The sequence below is a fragment of the Oreochromis aureus genome, linkage group 20, assembly GCF_013358895.1.
Source record: "Oreochromis aureus strain Israel breed Guangdong linkage group 20, ZZ_aureus, whole genome shotgun sequence".
In the NCBI taxonomy this organism is placed as follows: domain Eukaryota; kingdom Metazoa; phylum Chordata; class Actinopteri; order Cichliformes; family Cichlidae; genus Oreochromis; species Oreochromis aureus.
The window spans coordinates 34115032-34135187 of record NC_052961.1 but is presented as its reverse complement, the minus strand read 5'-3'; the positions used below and the strand labels follow the sequence as shown (position 1 = coordinate 34135187).

At 41.3% G+C, this 20156-nt stretch overlaps 1 protein-coding gene across 1 annotated transcript in view; it reads right to left on the bottom strand.

Moving 5' to 3' along the window:
• atp2b3b (ATPase plasma membrane Ca2+ transporting 3b) overlaps window positions 1-13490 on the bottom strand; it is a 71524-nt gene extending 58034 nt beyond the window's left edge. Inside the window, exons 1-2 of the mRNA XM_039605025.1 lie at window positions 13264-13490; window positions 3846-4631 (exon numbers count right to left, since the gene is read on the bottom strand). Of these exons, the coding sequence (XP_039460959.1) occupies window positions 3846-4095 (250 nt within the window). The 5' untranslated portion in view covers window positions 4096-4631; window positions 13264-13490. The remainder of the gene's footprint in view (window positions 1-3845; window positions 4632-13263) is intronic.
• Window positions 13491-20156: the final 6666 nt, after the last annotated feature.

Genomic DNA, 20156 nt, shown 5'->3' with positions numbered 1-20156 from the left:
TGGATTATATGTGTGTAAAAGTACACCTCCGTGTCTTTGAATAGGGGCAAATCTTTGAATATGCAATTTGGTTGCAGTTCCATCTCCACCAACACCTACACCATTCACTCAAGCCTAGCTCCTCGCCTCCTCACAGGCTGCAAGCTGTAGTAATTCATCTATATATGTTCTACTCAGAAACCAGACGAGGAGCAAACTGAACAGGTCAATGTATCAGAACAGCCATGAATTTTATGTGAACTGCAATGTTATAAATGTAACAACAGTTACCAAGCATTACAAAGCATTACCAATTGATGCATTACTGTACTCCCATTACATTTTTCTGTGACACAGTAAAGCAATGATGCCAGTATGTCACATGGTCACACAATGTAGAATTATCAGCTTTATATATTAGAAGAAAAACAGAAGAAAATCAACAATTTTTATATGGATTTACATAACAAACTCCTTTTGAGTTGAGATATGCACATTCCTTCAAATTTGTTGCCTAAAAAGACAATAATGGGATAGTTATACGTGCTATTATTGGGATACATATGTGGAACAATAGGATGTCAACTGACTATTACAAGACAGTGCATCTCAGGCCATGTTGCAGAATAAGGCTAAGTAGTAGCGGAACGAATTACCTTCTACAGTGACCAAACAGAAAAATAATGTCATTTTTACTACTTCATATTACATCTATTTTTTTACATTGCAACTGTACTACAGTACTGCACAGTATTAATATTAGGCATTGGGCACACCTCAGGTTTGAGGGGTGTGTTGGCTGCTAATCTCCAAGGCAAACTAATGACTTCAACCTAACAATGACAATTTACCACATCCCTGTGGGTTGTGAACAAAAATGGCCGTTGTGCACATCAATTAACTTTCACTATTGTGTCATGATAAGCGGCATTTATTACACACTGAGAAGAAGGACTGATGTCCAAATTTAAACCCTTGGTTTGGTTACTATGATGTTGATCAATGTGAGCAATTTGTCTAATGCTCAGCTTATGTACAACTATAAAAAAGACAAAGCAGAAGAGGAGTAATGTTGGTGTAGCTAGGTCAAACCAAGATGGCATAAACAGGCAGTAAACCACAAAACACTTGGTTTCCATTGTCTATTTACATCCTTTTTCTGGACCTCGCTAGTGAACAACGTTAAACATGACTGATAGTCTTGTCTCTCACCAAATGCCAGGAGTTTGTGCCTCTGCAACGGCCTAATCTCACACGGCGCCCACCGTGCCTCCAATAGCAGTTAGCGGGAGACTGGAGGCACAGTGACTAATGTTAGTGGTTTAACTAACATTAAATATAACAAAACAGTGAGATACCTGACAACAATGATGAACTTCACCTCCATCAACTGCCCAGCTCTCCCAAGATGTTAACATGATTTGATTGGCTTTCCACTTCCACATACTGAATAAAACATTAAGCTCATTTTGCAAGTTTTAGTCATTATACATGCCAGAAAGGAGGAGGAGGATCTGATCACTGACTAATGGCTGTAACTGGGAAGTTGTTAACCAATGAGCAAGCAGCTTCACAGTCAGGGCTACCATATTTAGTTTCAAAACACAAAGATGTTGTTGCCAAAAAGCACTCATCTGAACGCTTCAGAACGAGTGCTCAAAAACCTATAGATGACATTATGTTGGCTATATCCATCTTTTATACCATCATTCTTTAAATTTAGAAAATTACATAAATATTTATATTTTTAATATATTAGTGATAATATATAATGTTGTAAATATTATTAACCATCAGCAACTCAGGTAAGTTAGCGCCACCAAGCAAGTTACTGGAACTGGTTCCTTAGGTTTGTTACATATTGTTAAACATACATATAGCTGTGTGAGTCCATGTTTACGCAATGTTATCAGTGCATAGCAGTTACTAAGTGACTGTTTATGCCACTAGGTGGCATAACAAAACATTTATCAAATTTGAAAGGCTCAAAAGTAATGACAAGCACATCCGTGGCCAGGTGAGGTCGGCACCCTGTGACTCAATGACACATTAAGCAGATAAAAGTGAGATCTAAAGAGAGGCCAAAATAAACCTATCAATCTATTGGGTTCTCAAAAATAACAGTAAACAGGCTAAACAGTTAATACCTTTATTAAGCCTCTTGAACTAAAACTGAAAATCTGTAAACAATAAGAAGAAGAAGAAGAAGATAAAGACAAATATAAGTTAAAGTACTTCTTATCTTGATGACCTGACTGTATTACTTTAGTGAGTGAGGGTTTATAACATTCCTGCAATCAACCCTAACTTCATGAATGTTGTGATGTTCAGTATTTGCACAAACCACCAACGTGAGTCATACAGAGAGGTATATTAAGGCTAACTTCATTGATGTGAATGAGGCAACATTCACACTGCAGGCGAAAGCGCATCAAATTTGACTTTTTTGACCCTATGCGACCCAAATCCGATCATGGTATGACAATTTGAACAGCACAAATCTGATATTTTCAAATCTGACCTAAGTCACTTTCGTATGTGGTACTGAATTCGATACATATCTGATGTTTTAGAAAGCAACTGCTGTTTGAATGGTCATGTCGCATTAAATCCATCTTTTACGTCACTGACACAAGACAGACGCCAATTATCAGCGTTGGAGAAGACAAACGAGAAAGCATGGCGGCCATTATTAAAGCATGGACTCTCTTTTTTGTCAGTGTCCTTCTTTCTCTAATTAATTTGTCAAAAATCTATCGGTTACGACTGTGCAGAAATTGATAGACTACTGCAACAACACCTACTAGCTCTGTAGCTGCCATTTGTACTTCCGTAAACAGAGCGCGTTCTGTGTGACGTCTTCTTTTGCACATGCGGGCCACTTTGATTGCTGTGAACCATTCACACTAGAGCGCGTTTGCTGTCACTGCTGTGTGAACAACCAGACAAAAACAACTGGATTTGATCAAAAAATCGGAATTGAGCATTAAGACCTGCAGTGTGAACGTAGCCTAAGACAGGAAAAACACTAAGCAAACACAGGTATAGCTGAACAGCTTCAACAACCATGAGACAACACTCGGGCATCATAATAACTTTGAAAAGGATTTACTAAAGGTTTGTTTTATTAGTATGTTCTGGTAACTGGCAGGCTATGAAAATGATTATTTTTCCTTTTGCCTCGTTGACTGTTAACAGTTGAGACACAAACATAATAGACTTGCACCTAAACCACCAGACACCCTTGCAGGCATATTGTCAGAGATTGTAATTCGCCCATTTATTGATTTACTCTATCAGCTTCCCATTCACCCATCCTATATAATCCCTTCATCCATTCACCAATCAGACCATCCGCCCATATTCTCTTTGCACGCACCTCAACCAAAAACTGCTTTCCAAGGTCAGGATTACAACTACAGGAAAATGGAGGCGCCAGCACTTAATTCAGAATTCATCTAACATGTGTTGCACTCATTTGTGTTTTGATATTGTGCGCATAGCATCAATAAATATCATTAACAGTTTTAGTGCATGTTTGTAGCTTGTTAAAATAAAAGGTGGCTTTGTTCTAAAATGACTGGTGACCACACCTAATCTGTTTCTGTTGGCCAAATGATGTCAAATGATGATGAGACAGAATCACCACTCATGCACTGGTGCCTGTGTTTGACTCTAATCAAGAGTACAATCTCATTCATCCTCCATCTTCTGCTCTATAAATTCATCCAATCAGCAAGCCAGCAGCAATCATTTCTACTCATCCACCCTACCATTCCTCCACCAGCCCATTCATCCATCTAGGCACGTCTTCTTTTGTTATCAATTCTTCCCACTGAACCGTTTCTACACCCATGTCTGCTCACCATCAGTGGTGTTGGACTGTAGTCGCCGACAGAGCCCCTCTGTGTCTCCATAGCTGTCCTGTATCTTCTGTAGGGCATCAGCCCCTCGGAGCTCCATCAGCTCCCTGAGCTCCTTCACTGTGACCCCAAAGTCTCCCCCTGCATGGCTGCCATCTGCCCTTCCTCCTCCTCCACCCCCACCTCGTGTCCCTTTGGGGTAAAACTCCACAGCGCTGTTTGCCATTTCACCCATTGTGGCTGTTGTTGACATGTCAGTAAAAGGTTTTGTGTGTGTGTGATTTCCTTTCTCTCCGTTGTCTACTCAGGTCCCCTTTGGTTTGGATTCTGGAGGGTTGTTCATGTGCTCAACAATGCTGTTTCTGACTAAATGTTTTATTCAAAAATTATTTGATATCAGGGTAATGTGTATTTTTTCACTTTAATGTCTTGGCTTAGTCTCTCACTGCTCCTTTAAATCTCCATAACTGAAGAAGGCTGAAGAGGAGGATGAGGGGGATGAAGGACAGCGAGCAGGGCCACTTCAGAAGCGTGACATCTGAATGAATCCAACTTTCTTTTCCGTCGTCTCCTCTGCGACTCCACTCTTTCCTTGTTTCTGTCCCCCTCCCTCCAGAGTCACGGCCAGTCCATGGACAGATGCAGGTACGGTTAAGTGGACCAGCTGTTGGGCTTACTGATGGGGATGAAGGAGTGATGAATGGATGGAGAGAGAGGCGATCAAGGCAGAGGCGGCTGATAAATAAGAGACAGGATGTGGAGCCAGTTCAGAAGTAGCTACATCAGGACCTGAGAGCAAGAGAGAAAGAGAAAGAGAAATTACCAGCCTGTTTTACCAGTCTCAGTCATTAAGATTACATCAAATCATTTCTTGGGGCAAGTCGACAGAATCAGATGCAAAACTTGTGCTGTCTATGCAATAGTTAAAAATGAAAGCATTTATCTTAACATAAAATAAATGTACAAAGAGGAAAAAGTCACAATAAAACCCTGAACCACAAACCAAAGATCATCACCCATATAGTCATTGACTTTTTAGCAACTTGGGAGTAGTAAGCAAGGTCAAAACACAACATTATATTTATTATATTAAACAGTGTCTTACTTTGACAGCAAGCTCACAGTGAACAGCATTAGCAGTAAGTTCATTTTCAGATTTTTGAGTTTTGTCCCCAGACATTGAGAAGAATAACTGAAGTCTCTTAAGCTGCTAAATGCACTGCAGTTTTGTGTTACCGTTTTTCTTTTTCAGTGAAAACTACTGATGAAAGCAATGAGAGTAAATCCAAGCAGCAGTGGAGATAAAGCAGAAACGAGACAAGAAAGTAAAAAACATATTGTATTCTATAAAAATCTTAAGTTACCCTTTCTTTCTTTATATTTTGCTTCCAAGGAACTTTCATGTCATTTTTCAAAATGGTCTATTCTTTTCTTTTTCGTTGTTGTTAAACACTTATTAATCAATCAAGCATTAAAACACAGCTAACTCAAGGATTCAACCAGTGCTGTGTTTACATGTCACAGACAACTTAGCAAAGACTTACCAATATTAAATTGTATCTTTAGGCACTTTGTTACTAGCAGCATGTGAACATAATTTGTTCAAATTTTTTTTGTTAAATCAACAAAAAAAAGACAAAGATAACTCACTCTGACAGCCAAAAAAAGTATTTTTGCACCAACAAGGTGATTCACGAACAACTATTAGTTCTGAACTTTGTATAGTGTGTAGTGAGTCCTTAAAGATGGTAGGAAACGGTACAAACTCTGTTTTTGACTTTACAGTTAAACACTTTTTTTAAACATATTTGTTTTGATTTTTGGTTTACTATGTTAAATCGAAAATCAAAACAAATATCAGCAGAAGGCAAAGAGCTCAGCACTCAAAGCAGATCACTGAAAGCAAATAACCTACCATAATACACAGAAATAACACAAGCAAGCACTTGGCGACAGTGGGAAGGAAAAGCTCCCTTTCAACAGGAAGAAACCTCAGGGAGGGGCAGCCATCTGCCACAACTGGTTGGGGGTGAGGGGAGGAAGACAAAAGACACCCTGTGGTGTGGAGCCAGAGATTAATAGTAATTAATGATTAAATGTAAAGTTATGTATAAATATATAGAGAGTGAAAAGCAGTGATTAAGAAGAAACACTCAGAGCATAATGTGACAATCCCACCAGCCCAAGCCTATTGAAGCGTGACTAAGAGACGATTCAGGGTCACCTGATCCAACCATAACTATATGCTTTAGAAAAAAGGAAAGTTTTAAGTCAAATCTTTAAAGCAGAGAGGTTGCCAGTCTCCCAAATTTAACCTGGGAGCTGTTTCCACAAAAAAGTTTCAAGTGTCTGCATTGCAAATGCAACACAACAACTTTCTCAACGTTCTGAAAACTCACCCAGTCTGCAATAACATGAATGCACAAAGGTCAAGGAAGACAACAGAAATTGTCCGACATCACCTCAGACATCCATAAAAAGGAGTCTGTACAGATTGTAGCATTTAGCTCACAAAGATGAACTGCCTTCCTGCCTTCTGCAATTGCATATTGGGAACAATTTTAATTTTATTCATATCCATCATGCAGGCACAATGAATGGCCTGCATGATGTAGATGTCCTTAAAGGATACACTTAGGTCAGACAAATAAACACATTATTTATCTGCAATAAACAGAAATGTAGCACAACTTAAAACGTAAAAGTTGATCTAATTTAGGTAAATAAGGAGGATGATTTTATGTTGATGCAAAGATTTGTACAATAGTAAGAAAGCAGAACAAAAGTGATGTAAAAGGAGTGTTAGTGACAAATATTTTGTCACTAAAATCAATAAGAATACTTGAATAGAATGACACTGATTAGAAAATTCAGGATTATCATGACTATAAATATGTAGCCCCCAAAAAATGCAATAACATAAAAATAAATACAATGCAATACAACTAGGATATTCCATGAAGTTAAAACTTTAACTTTGCAAGAATTACTGAAAACTGAAATGTTTAAGTTCAAAAATATTTTCTGAGATTGTAAAGTTACATTTTTTGCCATTTTGTGCATCTGCAACAGATTATTCAAACCAATTACAGTCTACTTGACACAATATGGAAATACCTACGACTAAAGTCTATAACAGAAATTAAAGAGACACTGACATAAACTGTGTCTAGTCAAAAAAGAGCCGAAAAACCCCAAAACAACAAAACACTAATTTAAACTGATGTAAAGAAACAGCTTTTGTGGATCAGGAACTAAACACAACAAGCAGATATAACCTGACACACAGCTGGTTACATTCTCTTTACTGAATCCATGGATATCGGCCATAATCCATGATTATAAGACTTCAGGGTTCGTGGATCATTAAAACACCATATTTGCCTTGATGACCTTTTTGTCAATAAACACCATGAGAAGACCTAAACCTACACCCTGGTGTACCGCTGGGTGATACATAGATAAAAATAATTATCATGCGAAAACCTTCCTATATAAGTATACCAAACATAATCAAAATCAACAGAGAGCATTCCAGCCACGTTTTGACAGACAACACAAAAGGCCAATGACAATGAGAATAGTGCTGCCCATAACCAAATATATGATTGGAATAGTTAACGCCATGTCAACTTAGGTTGGCACACACAACGCAGAATGTAGGAGGAGGAGCCAGGAGCAGCACAGAAGCTAATGTTTGGGCTGCTACGCTACACCAGTAAATTAGGAATGCCGGCGAGATAAAAGACAAGATGACATCTGAAAATATTAGCAAAAACTTGAGTAACATCGTTACCGAACATGACACCCCAACGGACACGGCCCCCAGGCTGAAAAGCAAGGATAATGTTGAAAAGAAGGATTCGAGGAATTTGGGAGTATGGAGATATTTGGGATATTTAAAGTACGGCAAAGAACCACAGCAGCATGCGGACAAACGCAGGTAACACCACAACATTATCTCAGTAGCGACATGTCAGACTTAAACAGCTGAATAAAGAGACTGACCCTGACTACCAACGTGGCCGTAAACATTTCTCGCTTTTGTTGGCGACAGCCGAACTGTGTTTGCCACATCAGACTGATGTTGGCATGACTTGCACACTAAATCATATATAAGCCTCAATGCTCACTTCATTGAGACTGTACAACACTTCCCTTGGACCATAAGCATCACAATTGAGTGAATATGTCCATTTCTGTTGTCTCTAGTACAAATTCAAGAAACTTTTCAAATGTGAACGCAGGATCGTCAATTCTAAACAGTTTATTTCTATACATATTTATCTACTTTATTTCTTTGGAACTGATCAAAAGATTTCAATTTCTTTGTGTTTTTCTGTACAGTGGTCCCTTGCTTGTAACGCGGTTCACCTTTCGCGGCCTCGCTGTTTTGCGGATTTGTTTGGGTGGAATTTTGCATGCTTTTTTTTTTAACAGTGCATTATGTTTTGCGTCCTGATTGCCTGTAGACCACTGTAAATGGTAAATGGACTGATTCTTATATAGCGCTTTTCTACTCTCCCGGAGTACTCAAAGCGCTGTATACAACATGAAACATGCATTGTCAGTCAGTCTCGTGCCGTACCTCCTCTACAGAATGCGTTCAGCTTGTCAAATTTACATAAATCGTCGATCGCCAGTAATGTGACTCTGAAGTACTGTACTGTATGTCTGCAAGTTTTCTCCCCAACAAACACAACAATGTCGCGTTTTGCACCGTCAAAACCGCGGGTGCCTTGGTTTCATTCTATAATACTGGACTTATTTTTCTATGAAGATTTGAACTTTGAGTGTTTAAACAAATGAGAGAAAAGTGTGAAAATGTTAATGCCTGTCTGAGAAAAGTGTATAAAGTGTGTAGTGAGGGGTTTTACAGCCTATAATAATTGTAAAAAAATAAAGTTGGCTACTTCGCGGGTTTCACCTATCGTGGGTTATTTTTAGAACGTAACTCCCGCGATAATCAAGAGACCACTGTAACACCTAAAGGTTTTGCTTTAGTTTGCCTTTTATACCCATGTTATTTATTTAAAATACAGTTGTTGCAGTACATTTATAATGTTCAGCTTCTGACAGAAATAATATTTAAACCAAAATCGACCATATATTTTCACATCAGCTCCTTGCATTTTATATCATGACAATATGAAAATGGTTATATTCTTTTCCATATCTCCCAGCCTGGTGCTCTGTTGCTCAATACTTCTCTGTCCTGTCCATGTTACTCAGCCACAAGCAGTGGGACAGAGAGCTTCCCAAATTCAGAGCTCTTTCCTCCTTCCTTTCTTTAAAGTGGATCTGAGAGGGTCTGCTCATTTCAAACCTAATATGCTTAATCTCTGCTGTTTACTGTGTGTGTACATGCTTCACAGCTCAGAGTAATCTTACACTAATTATTTATGAAGCTCCTCAGCTGATGCTCATCTAAAATAATATGTTTTCGGTCCCCTACCGCTCCCTTTCAGATAACTTTCTTCTGATTGGCTGCCCCTCACAAAGCTTTATAAAGTCATGTGATCAAGGCCTATATGCTCACCACCAGACCTACTCTCACTGACATCATACAGAGCCAAACAGAAAGCAAAAGACTGTGTCAAAGTATGTGACTGAAGCAGTCTGAATCCTGAGCTTTTCACTCAGACCGATTACTTGTACATACGATAACCACATTAACTGAAAGACTGGCTATGTTTTACAGTGTCATGCACCTTTGGAACAGTATACAGGGAACAGAAATCCGGGTAAAGCAGAATAGACCCATTTAAAAACAGAGCAATGCTGTTTTTTATTGCTTAAAGAGGACTAAACTGAGCTTTTACAGATACAACTGTGGGTCAAAATGCAAACGTGGGAAATGAGAGAGCATGTCACCCAATGTAACACTGTGCCTAAATGACAATAGTGTTTTTTTTCTACTGCCTACCATTCTCTAACTTCTTTACTTTACAAAGGAGGACTTCAAAGTATGTGTGAGACGTTATTCTTTAATTCTACCACTCAATAGAATAGTTTTATATTTACAGCGCTTCACTGTTTTAGCCCTACTATCCCTGGGAATCTTGTCCTGCGTCATACATGGGGTCACCATATGGTTTTATAAGGCAGCCACATGTCATACTGTAGAGCCCCTTTATGTAGTTGGGAGGTCTGTACATAATTAATGTCATGGAAACTCACTGAATTTGCAAGTAATTTTAGCTGGTTTGGTTTTACTTCAGATGGAATTTTCTGATCCCACCCCCCGATTCTCGGTTCGCTGGGGCTATTACATTAAAAAAGGAAAAAAAAATCATTTAAAATAAAAACTGGAAAAACCCCTGGCGGGAAACTAGATATATTCTTCTTTCCTGATTTGGATATTTTGATATTTTTGTGGGACCTCTAAACAGTAAGCTAGCCTATCATACCCCGATAGTATTACTTTAGATCAGTTGAATACACTACATCTGAAATTTCCTGAAGTGAGCTCCTCATCTTAATCTACTGAAAAACAATTTCCCAATCACTGACAAAAACATGTTAACCTATCTCTGGGACAAATTTCATTAAAATAAATCTGACACCAACATCGCTCAGCATGGCTTAGTACAGCAGCAAGTTCCTTTCTCTTTCCACTCCACCAACACTAACGGAGCTTCATCCTGCATGAGCAAATAGCACCGCCTTTAACTATTCTCAGCATCACACATGACACATCAGATTCTTTTTCCCTATCAGAGTATTTTACATATGGAGGAGCAGGAAAAAAACAAAGTGAAACTGATTATTAATTCCTTTTCTCCTCCCTCCTCTCCACTTTTCAGTCTCCCACAGCTCCCTCTGCCTCTTGCATCTTCTCCCTCCCCTTTTTCTTCTCTTCCCTGTCATGCTTCTATCCTGACTGAGAGTGTTAGTTTATGACTGAGTCACCCTCCTTTGCCTTTGAAGCTTCCTCTTGCTCTGTATCTGTCTTTCTGCTCCATCTATATGGGTTTACCACCTTTTTTTGTTCTTCCATTCTGTGTCTTGTGGTGTCTCATTGCTCGTTATTATTTTTACCTATTTTTACCCCCACCCCAATCCCAACACCCTTATCTTACTGCTCTCCCTGTCTACCTGCTTCCTGCTACTGCAATCATTTATTTACTCACCCAGTTGCACATTTTCTTACCCAGCCTGATGTCTTCCATCTGATTTTGTAACAGTCACGCAACAAACAGCTTCTGTTCATCCTCCAAACTACTGCACCCAACTCTGAATGTGGCCTTCTGGTCAACTCAGATTTGATGTGCGCAACACATGAGTGCATGTAAGGCTGCATTATATACATAGCAAAAAAAGAGAAGCACTTTGTTTTGTCATGCATTTCTAACTCTTATGCACACAAACCTTTAGGCACAGGATGCAAGCATCACAAATGGACAGTAAACACACAAAGACACAAACCCTCATGCCCAGAGACATCAATTATATGATATGTCATGACATACACAAATGTGTCACACACGACGACGCTTTCAAAATAAGAGAGTCAGCGAAGGGGGTAGGGGTGTCCTGTCCTGACTGAAAAACATGAAAAGAGTCAAACAAAAGGTCACCACAATTGTCAGCAGACTGCCCATTTATACTGAATGCTGGACCTGCTTGTCCACACACTATCCCTTAGAGGGTTGAAGCAATTTGATTTTTTTTTTAAAGAGAAAGTGTCCGCTCCGTTCCCTCGGGTGTTTTCTCTTCATTGCAGCAGCAAGGAGGTTGAGAAGTGTGCAGAAGAGACAGGAGGGAAGATCCTCATGGGATTTGAATTTCAGGCCAGGAGGTCCGTGTGTGTGTGTGTGTGTGTGTGTGTGTGTGTGTGTGTGTGTGTGTGTGTGTGTGTGTGTGTGTGTGTGTGTGTGTGTGGTGGATAAAGGCAAACCAGGCTCCATACACACAGACTTGAGCATATGTAACTGAATAAGTTTGTGTGCAGCTGTGTGTTCACGTCTCTAAATCTTGTGCACACTGTTATCATCTGGGGTGAGATTGTCCACATTCCGTGTGTGTGAGCGTGTCAGTATTCCCTATAGCTCGGCTGCAGTCCACCTGTGCACCTGCAGTCCTACTTTCCGACAGGCATCTGAAGGGTCACCTCTGGTGGGGCCTTTGTATCTGGGCAGCTGCCTGCCTGGCTTGGCGCCAGTCACACACTTCTGTTATTCCCCAGTGGGAATAGCACACTTAGAATTCAACACAGTCAGAGGCTGAAGCCATTAAAGGTGGGCCACCAACAGGGCTTAGATATCCACATTACGGTAGAGCCCGTTAAAGAAACAGTGAGGTTGGAGAACGTTTGAGACAGACAACAAAATCCTGGCATCAATTTGGAGAAAGAAAGAATGAAAGAAAATGGCCTGATGATAACCAGTTAATGGGCACTGTTGTGTATCCATCTGTATCCATCACATCCAGCACAGATATACTCAAGGTATCCCATGTCCTTCCCACATGAGCGCCTATACATCTCCACCCACCCAAAGCTAAAGTCACACTCACACACATTACTAATTCTTGGTGCACCTAGAGCTGCCCCATGCAACAGTGTATTTCCCACTCAAAACGACCTTTCCTGGTCACCTTCACACTTACTCAAGCTTCATCTCTCCGCTCATCTTCAACACATAAAGCAAGAAGAGGAGGTTATGAATAAAGTCGAGACACTTACACGGCAGGCCCGCTACAAGGCAAGGAGAGACAGAGTGAAGCCAGTGGTGCGCCACTAGCTTACCCGATGTCCCTCCGCAAGGTTACTGGCCTGGCCACCACCGGCCCACTTTGCCTAACTCACACCCACGCGACGCCGGGCGACATGTGAAGGTCCCTCGGGTCACGGATCATTACCGGATCAAAATGAAACCCCCGCAGTTGGCGCTGCAGGTGCGATGCGCCGTAACCGAGACAAACAACGCAACTGATCCCAAATAGCCCTTACATGCCTGCTGCATACAGCGCCCGGGAAAAACGAGAGGCAGGCGCGAGAACAGCGCGTGCTGTTGGGTGATAATGTGGGACTGTAGCCCTTCATCAACTGACACGGGACACGGATGAGGGGATGGATGGAAGGATGAATATATATGTGGATTTACACAGGCGTGCGCACGCATATCGGCGCGTAGACGCGCGTACACGCAAGCACACACTTCCTTATAATGTCATAGCGCTGCTCGCCAGGTTATTATGGTATGCTCTACTGTATAGGCTTTATTATAGCTGTCTAAGGCCTGCGATGACAAATGCCACATCAGGCCATGTTGCACATTCTGTAAACCCGTAAAAACCTCCCGACATGCGAGTAATGAATCACAGCGAAAGCAGCACATCTTCCCCATTAAAAAGGCGCTCGGGTGCCCGGGGTAAATAATAGTCACGCACGCGAGCACGCACAGACTCATCGACTCACCGTCCAGGCCGAGCTCAAGGACATCAGCATCAGCGCGGGTGGGGAGGCAGAATCCCCGTTAATCTGTGTGTGCGTGGAGCGGAGAATGTCCCAAACCGGATGAGAGGAGACAGGGGGGGACTGGGGCTGCGGCAGCTCCGGTTGCCTGGAGTCCAAAGGAGTGAAGGGATGAAAGTCGACGGCCGTGCGGGTGAATATTCCGCTCAGCGCGGTCACCTGACGGTTGGTCGGCAGAGTTCTGCGGCGGTTGGAGAGAGAGAGAGAGAGAGAGAGAAAGAGGGAGAATGCGCCCGGTTGAGAGTTTAAACACCTCCGTTGTGGGGAGGGGGCGTCCGTGTGCCTGGACGAGGATAGCTATTCCCCGCTGTGAAAGCGGCTAATTTAACCAAATTCGGCGAACTGTGAAGGGCAGTGGGAGAAAAAGGAAAGAAAAGAAACGTGTGAGGAGAAGCTCATGCGACATGTTTGCAGGATGAGGAGGAGGTTGAGCTGCTACCAGAGCTCGCGCACACAGGAGCTCAGTCTCAGCATCAGTTAGAGGGGGTTGAGGGATGCTCTGTACGTCACCCCCACCTACTCGCCTGCGTCATGACGACACCAGACACACCGCAACGAACGTTTTTCCTCTAGAGTAGTCTCTGTTATCAGTTGGCATCTAAAGCCATCTTTTAAAAAATCCCAGCACGGGCACGCATTGATCTAAACATTATCTTTTACAATAAAACTTCCAGTCGTCCACTGATAGGCCTATAGCCACAATCTAACCATTCTAATCCACTTCACCGCTGTGCAGGTCCTTAATTTGGCTTAAATTGAGTTCTCCAAATTACCAAAATAGGCAGCTATTTTGGTAATTTGGAGTACTCATTTTATGCCAAATCAACTAACGACAAATGTTATAACAACGGAAAAACATCAAAACTCTTATTCTGCAAACAGCAAAATATGAAATCCATCACCTTTAAACTGCAACATGGCAATTAGTACTACATTTTAAGAACACGAGGATCAGATCCTGTTCATTTAAATTCACTACAATCTATACATGTCTGGCATTTGAGTTACGAACACTTTATACACAAAGAACACCAACATTTTCCTTAAAGGTTCACATAAATGGTGTGGTGTTTGTGGTGATATGTTATTTTGCCAAATGTGTGCATTATGCTGTGCCTTCACTAGCTGGGACCACGTCCTCATTTAGAGTTTCAGGTAGATGATGGTTAAGCAAGAATTAAGGCTGCAGTTCGGGGACAATCTCAGCTTCTGGGCCAGGCATAGCTTCATGTGCTAATGAAAGGTAAATGAGTTTTAAAAAAGGGAGGGAGGATGTGCTGTAAAAATAAACAGCTTTTCTTTCAGGAGGTGGTGGTGGGAGGGGGGGGGGTCATATATAGACAGACAACTGGAAGGGGTTTGTATGAGGTGTTGGCCCGCTCCTAAAATTCAGATAAATTGTCTCCAATTATGAGCTGCATTATGGCCAAACATCTCCACTTTTGTCTTGTCCATCCAACGGACATTATTCCAGAAGTCTTGTGACTTCTTCACATGCAGTTTTGCACCCCTAAGCCTTGCTGCCATGTTCTTTTTAGAGGCTTTCTTCTGGCAACCCTTCCAAACAAGCCAGACTTGTTCAGATTTTTTGTTATTGTACTGTCATGAACTTTAACATTTAACATGCTAACTGAGACGTGGAATCTGAGATATAGCGCTTGGGTCTTTCTGTTTTTTTGTTTTGTTTTTTTCTTTCTGAGCATTGCATAGTCTGACAGGACAGCCATTCCTGCGAAGATTGTGACATTGTTTTAACACACACCTGAATGCTCCATACAAGCAAACTGCCACAACTTCTTTTATAGAGGTGTTCACACTTGCTCCTTGAGTGCTCGATTAGCTGTACCTGGATGCTAATTACCTTCTTAATTCATGGCAGCCGTAATGGTATACTTACCTTTCACAGGACTGCATAGAGTCCCATTAACACTTGTTTTTTTTTTTTTTTGTCATTGTTTTTATTGCAGTTCCATTAACACTTGTTAATGTTGTTTATCATATTACTGTAGTAGCTCTGTTCCAGTCTTACTAACCAACATTTGATTGTATGGAAGTCTGTGAGGAAACAACACATTTTAATGACCTTGTATTGTCCCCTAAGTAAACAGTGTCCTGATGCCTTTTGTTCTCTATAATGCCACACAATGTTTCAGGTAGGCCTGCTTTGTTGTAGAAAAGTTACTAATACCAGCATGCAGAGTCATTTGGTTTCTCGCTCTTTGTTTCTAATTTCCTCCACCTGTACCACCCCTGCAGTACAGGATATTAATAAATATACTATGTTACTCTCCAACTTTAAACTTTAATACTTTAAAACTAACATGCAGACAGAAGCTAAAGGTAAATAAATGAATGTTATAAATGTTAGCTGTGCTTGCATGCTTTAGTAATTTGTTTAGCACCATTTGTATCCAGTTAATTAAAGCCCTTCCTGTTCTGTTTGCTGTGTGGTTCTGGGAAATCTCCTCTGGGGCACAGGAGAAGATGAGTTTATATTTCTGGAAGCAGCAGCAATTCTTATGACATGAATGGAAAAGGATGCCCTGTTATGTGGAGTGAGATCAACTGAAGAGACAAAGCGTTCTTTTCATGCAAACTCTATGAAGTCAAGTGCAAAAACAATGTTTTTCAGAGACTGCACATACAAGCCCCGTAGATAGTGGTCTCCACACATTGGGAAGCTGGTCCACAGCTCATGTGTCTGGGTGAGAGGGACCAGAGTTAATCCCACTTTAGAAGCTGGGGGCTGTTCTTCTGTTCTCTGCAACTCCACAAAGCTCAGGAACTGTCCACTGTGCTGAAAGCTTGCATATCCTGGCGCTGAAGAACAGAGTCATATGTTCACTTCATGTAATCTCCAGCCAACACACACACATGCACCAGTCACCCAGACCCCCACCGTCCCTCCCCCATCCACATGCATGGCTACTGTCAAAGCTGTTGTACAGCATTATAGAGCAAGCCAGTGTGAGGAGAAATAGGAGAAATGTATTTATAGCTAAATCAAATGAATTTATTAATAGATATCCTCTACACTGCAGGGAGATGGACCACAGACTGTCCATGCACACACACACACACACACACACACACACACACACACACTGCACACATCAGCTTTGGTGCTGATTTTATAGTTTCGTCTTGTTATCTTTAACTTGAGGTTCACATTTGTGTTGTTGTCGCAATCACAGTTGAGAGTGATTTGCATTCCTCATGATGAATGAGAGATAGTATATCTGGATTTCAGGAGCGGGTTCTTTGTCCATATATGACTCCCCTGTACTACAAGCTGTTTGTTCTTGTTTTAGTGCCCCACCATCCCTCCCTTTTTCAATTCATTTACCTCTCATGAGGTAAATGAGGTACAGTACATGAGGATCAGCCCTGCCTGGGAGCCGGCGCCAGTCCCCTCTGAGCCCTTCCCCAAACTGCAGCCTCAATTCATGCTCACACCATCTGCCATTATATACTCGAAAAACTGCCAAACCTAAACGTGGATGTGGTCCCAGGTAGTGAATTGTAATTACTTTCCTGATCGTTTTAACCTAGCACCAGCCTCAGGTCAAAATTTTATTCTGTCAAATTCTGTACCTTACTGATAATTATCAACATGCTGGAGACATGCTTATGAATACAAGTTAACAAACAAGCTCCTGTTTCCATTTAAGTTTCATTTGAGTTTAATTCAATTCCCAAAAAGTTGAGAAGCTGTAAAATATATATCAGAAAAGACAGTGCAAAGTCACATAGTAGAGCTACTGAAGTCTCAGAGGAACAAGACATAAAATTCTGATATGACGACTCTTATTAAACACACCTTTGTTATCATGATGTGGGAGGTATTTGAGGGGATCCAGTGAGTGAAATATATTCATCTGCTTTAAATAAAAAAGCATCTCAGCAGTAGATACTGTAGTTAACTCTTCCATTAAAAAAGAATAAAAAGAAAACAACATATTTTCTATTCAGACTAAAAGCACGGCTCAGGATATGATATCATCTGATGGATGATACAAATCTTTTTTTTGTAACTATATACTTTCCCACCTCGTACCAAATTTGAATATTATTCTTGACAACTGGATCACCAGCGTGCGATTACAGGTTTTTCATATTAGCATATCTGCTCACAGCACGGCAACATCCAAGTAAAGCTTCCAAGCTGCTGGCATGCCTAGAGACTCTTGGCCTTGAGTCTTAACTTAATAAATTATAACTGAAGATGTTTTTTCAGAGCACTTTGTTTTTGTTACATAACATCTATTTTTACAAAGAAATGCTTCACATTTAAACAGTTTCTTTGTAATTATATTCCCAGTAAGAAAAGCTGAGTCTCATAAGGCCTTGACAGACCTTCAGCTGACAGTACGATGGCTTTTTCTGTCTGCTGACCGATCCATCTTTTCATTATCTCTCTGTTTACACGAACGATGAATCATGCAAACTGCTTTTTTTGCTCCTCCCCTAAATACTAAGACCGGGCACACACACAGGCACGCACACAGACAGACACACACAAACTTGCTCTGTTCAATCTATTGTCTGTGCATTAGGCATTTAGTGTGTTTAGAAGCACTTGGTTGGTCTCTAATAGGTCTGAGGCTGAGGCTGCAGGGCTTTTATCAGGTCAAGGACACTCAGCTCTCCTAGACTGCAGGCTTGATACAGCATCAACATCCAAAACTGTCATTTTGATATAAACACTCGCGCACATGAAGATGCACATGAACACAGCTGGTTGTGTGAGTGTGACCTTCTGACTTGCCCTCAAGCCCAGAGTAAAGGCTGAAGTGATGTGTAAGCAGATCAGAAGTCGACAGAGGAGAGGGGAGGCCATCCGAGCAGGCTGGAGAGTGCTGAAGTGTGATACAAAGACAAACTCTCCAATCCTCCACTAGTCATTTTACCCTCGTCTTCACTTCCTTCTTCTCCTCACCTGCCAGCCTTACTTCCAGTCCTCTCACATCCATCTATGTTGCTTTCCTTTCTCCCTACTCCTCTGGCTCCTTCCCATCTGATGGTTAATTTATGGAGCCTGCCTGAACGTGCACCTTCTCCATTATTAATACAACATTAGGGAGACAGAGGGAGGAGGAGAGCAGAAGGGAGGAGAAGCAGAGAAAAAATGTGGGAGATACAGGGACAGATGACAGACGGTGAAAAGAAAAGCAGTGGAAGGAAGCTGAGGATTTTGGCAGAGGGATAAGTACGGAGACAGACAGCAACAGAGAGAGAAAGAAAATCAGAGACAAGGATGACAGGAAAGGAGCAACTGAGGAGAGAAGCAGCCAGATTTTTCCCCAGTAGATACACCAGGGGGAAAAAAACTGGAGATAAATGAGAGTGACAGATGAGAAGGGAGAAAATGTGTCAGGAAGAGGAATGCTACGTGTCACGTGATGTTGTTGGGATGCATGCAATGTACATGCATGCAGAGCGGAGGGGGCGCACAGACTCAGATGTGTCATAAGTGATCATGTGACTATCTTCAACCTGGACAAACACACAAGTACAGGCAGACCTGATTTTTTTTTTTTTTTTTTTTTTTTTGCAAGCTAAATTCAGGAAAGTGAGGTACTCATCTGCTAAATATATCACAGCTTCAAACAGAAGGAAGAAGAAAAAAAAAGACTTTAATAGTATTCACAATTTCAGTTTTCTCCTCACACACAGCAGCAATGGCATGTAAGGATGGATATATTCCATATTCATCTTATCATCAGTATATCTTCAACAGATAATCACAACCAGGAATGTGGCAGACATCCAAGCACAGTGGCAAACAAGAAGGAAGAAAACATACATTTCACCGTAATAATTTATCTCAGTTTAGTGTTTTTAAGTAGTGTAGGTCCGGGGGGGAGTGCATGGGTAAATGAGACATGTTATACAAGAACCAGTACATTTAACAAAGGATTCAGGATTACCCTGAGTAAAAACAAGAATAGGATCCACTGTGGCGGACCACCAGGTGGCTCCACTCACACCCAAGTTGAAAGGAAGTGCTGGGGTGGAGATTTTGGCGCTTACTGTATGTGAAGTTTGTGAGAGTCATTTAATAAAGTTGGAGTGAGACACTGAGACCTCTCCTGTCGTTATTGACTATGTGCACGAGAAAATGCTAACTTCCTGGTTTGAGGCCGGATGTGGGGTTGCACATTTCCGGTAGCTTTACTTTGCGGTAAATCGCTACTGCGAAGATATACTCCAAAATCATGTCCAAAACTTGAAAACGGAAAGATTGCGTTAAGTTCCAAAGAGCAGAAGGTGGGAACACTCACCACTGTTGTGTCACAAAAAAATCTAATGATAGATTTTGACGTTTAACCACTTAAGCCCCACGTCTCCGGTACCGGGGGCAAAAAGGAGGAGATCACGTTTAATCGGTTATAATGCGGGTTGAGAAATATAAGTCCAGACATGTGTGGTATCCACAGAAACCTCATAATCTCAGCTAAAATGTCATATAAACCATTTCTACAACCACCAAACACACCGAAAATAAGCCGCGATTAAACGAGCAGTTACGTAAATGCGCAGAAGTCCGCTAAACAAACAAAACCGAACCAGAAATTCTTCAGACTTCATGTAAGTAACCGGTTAAAGATAGGCTGGTTAGCTCCCAGAGCTATCACTGACTCCACACACCAAGTTTCACCACGATCAGACCAAAATTCACTGAATTAGCCGCAAAAGAAGACCACAAAACACACAGCAGCGCCGTCGCGCTAAGACAGAAATTGGCTTACCGTCCCGATTTTTTTCGCGGTAGCGGTAACCACGTGATTGACGTTTAAAGAGTTTAGATCGATCGGTTGTTTGCATCACTCAAC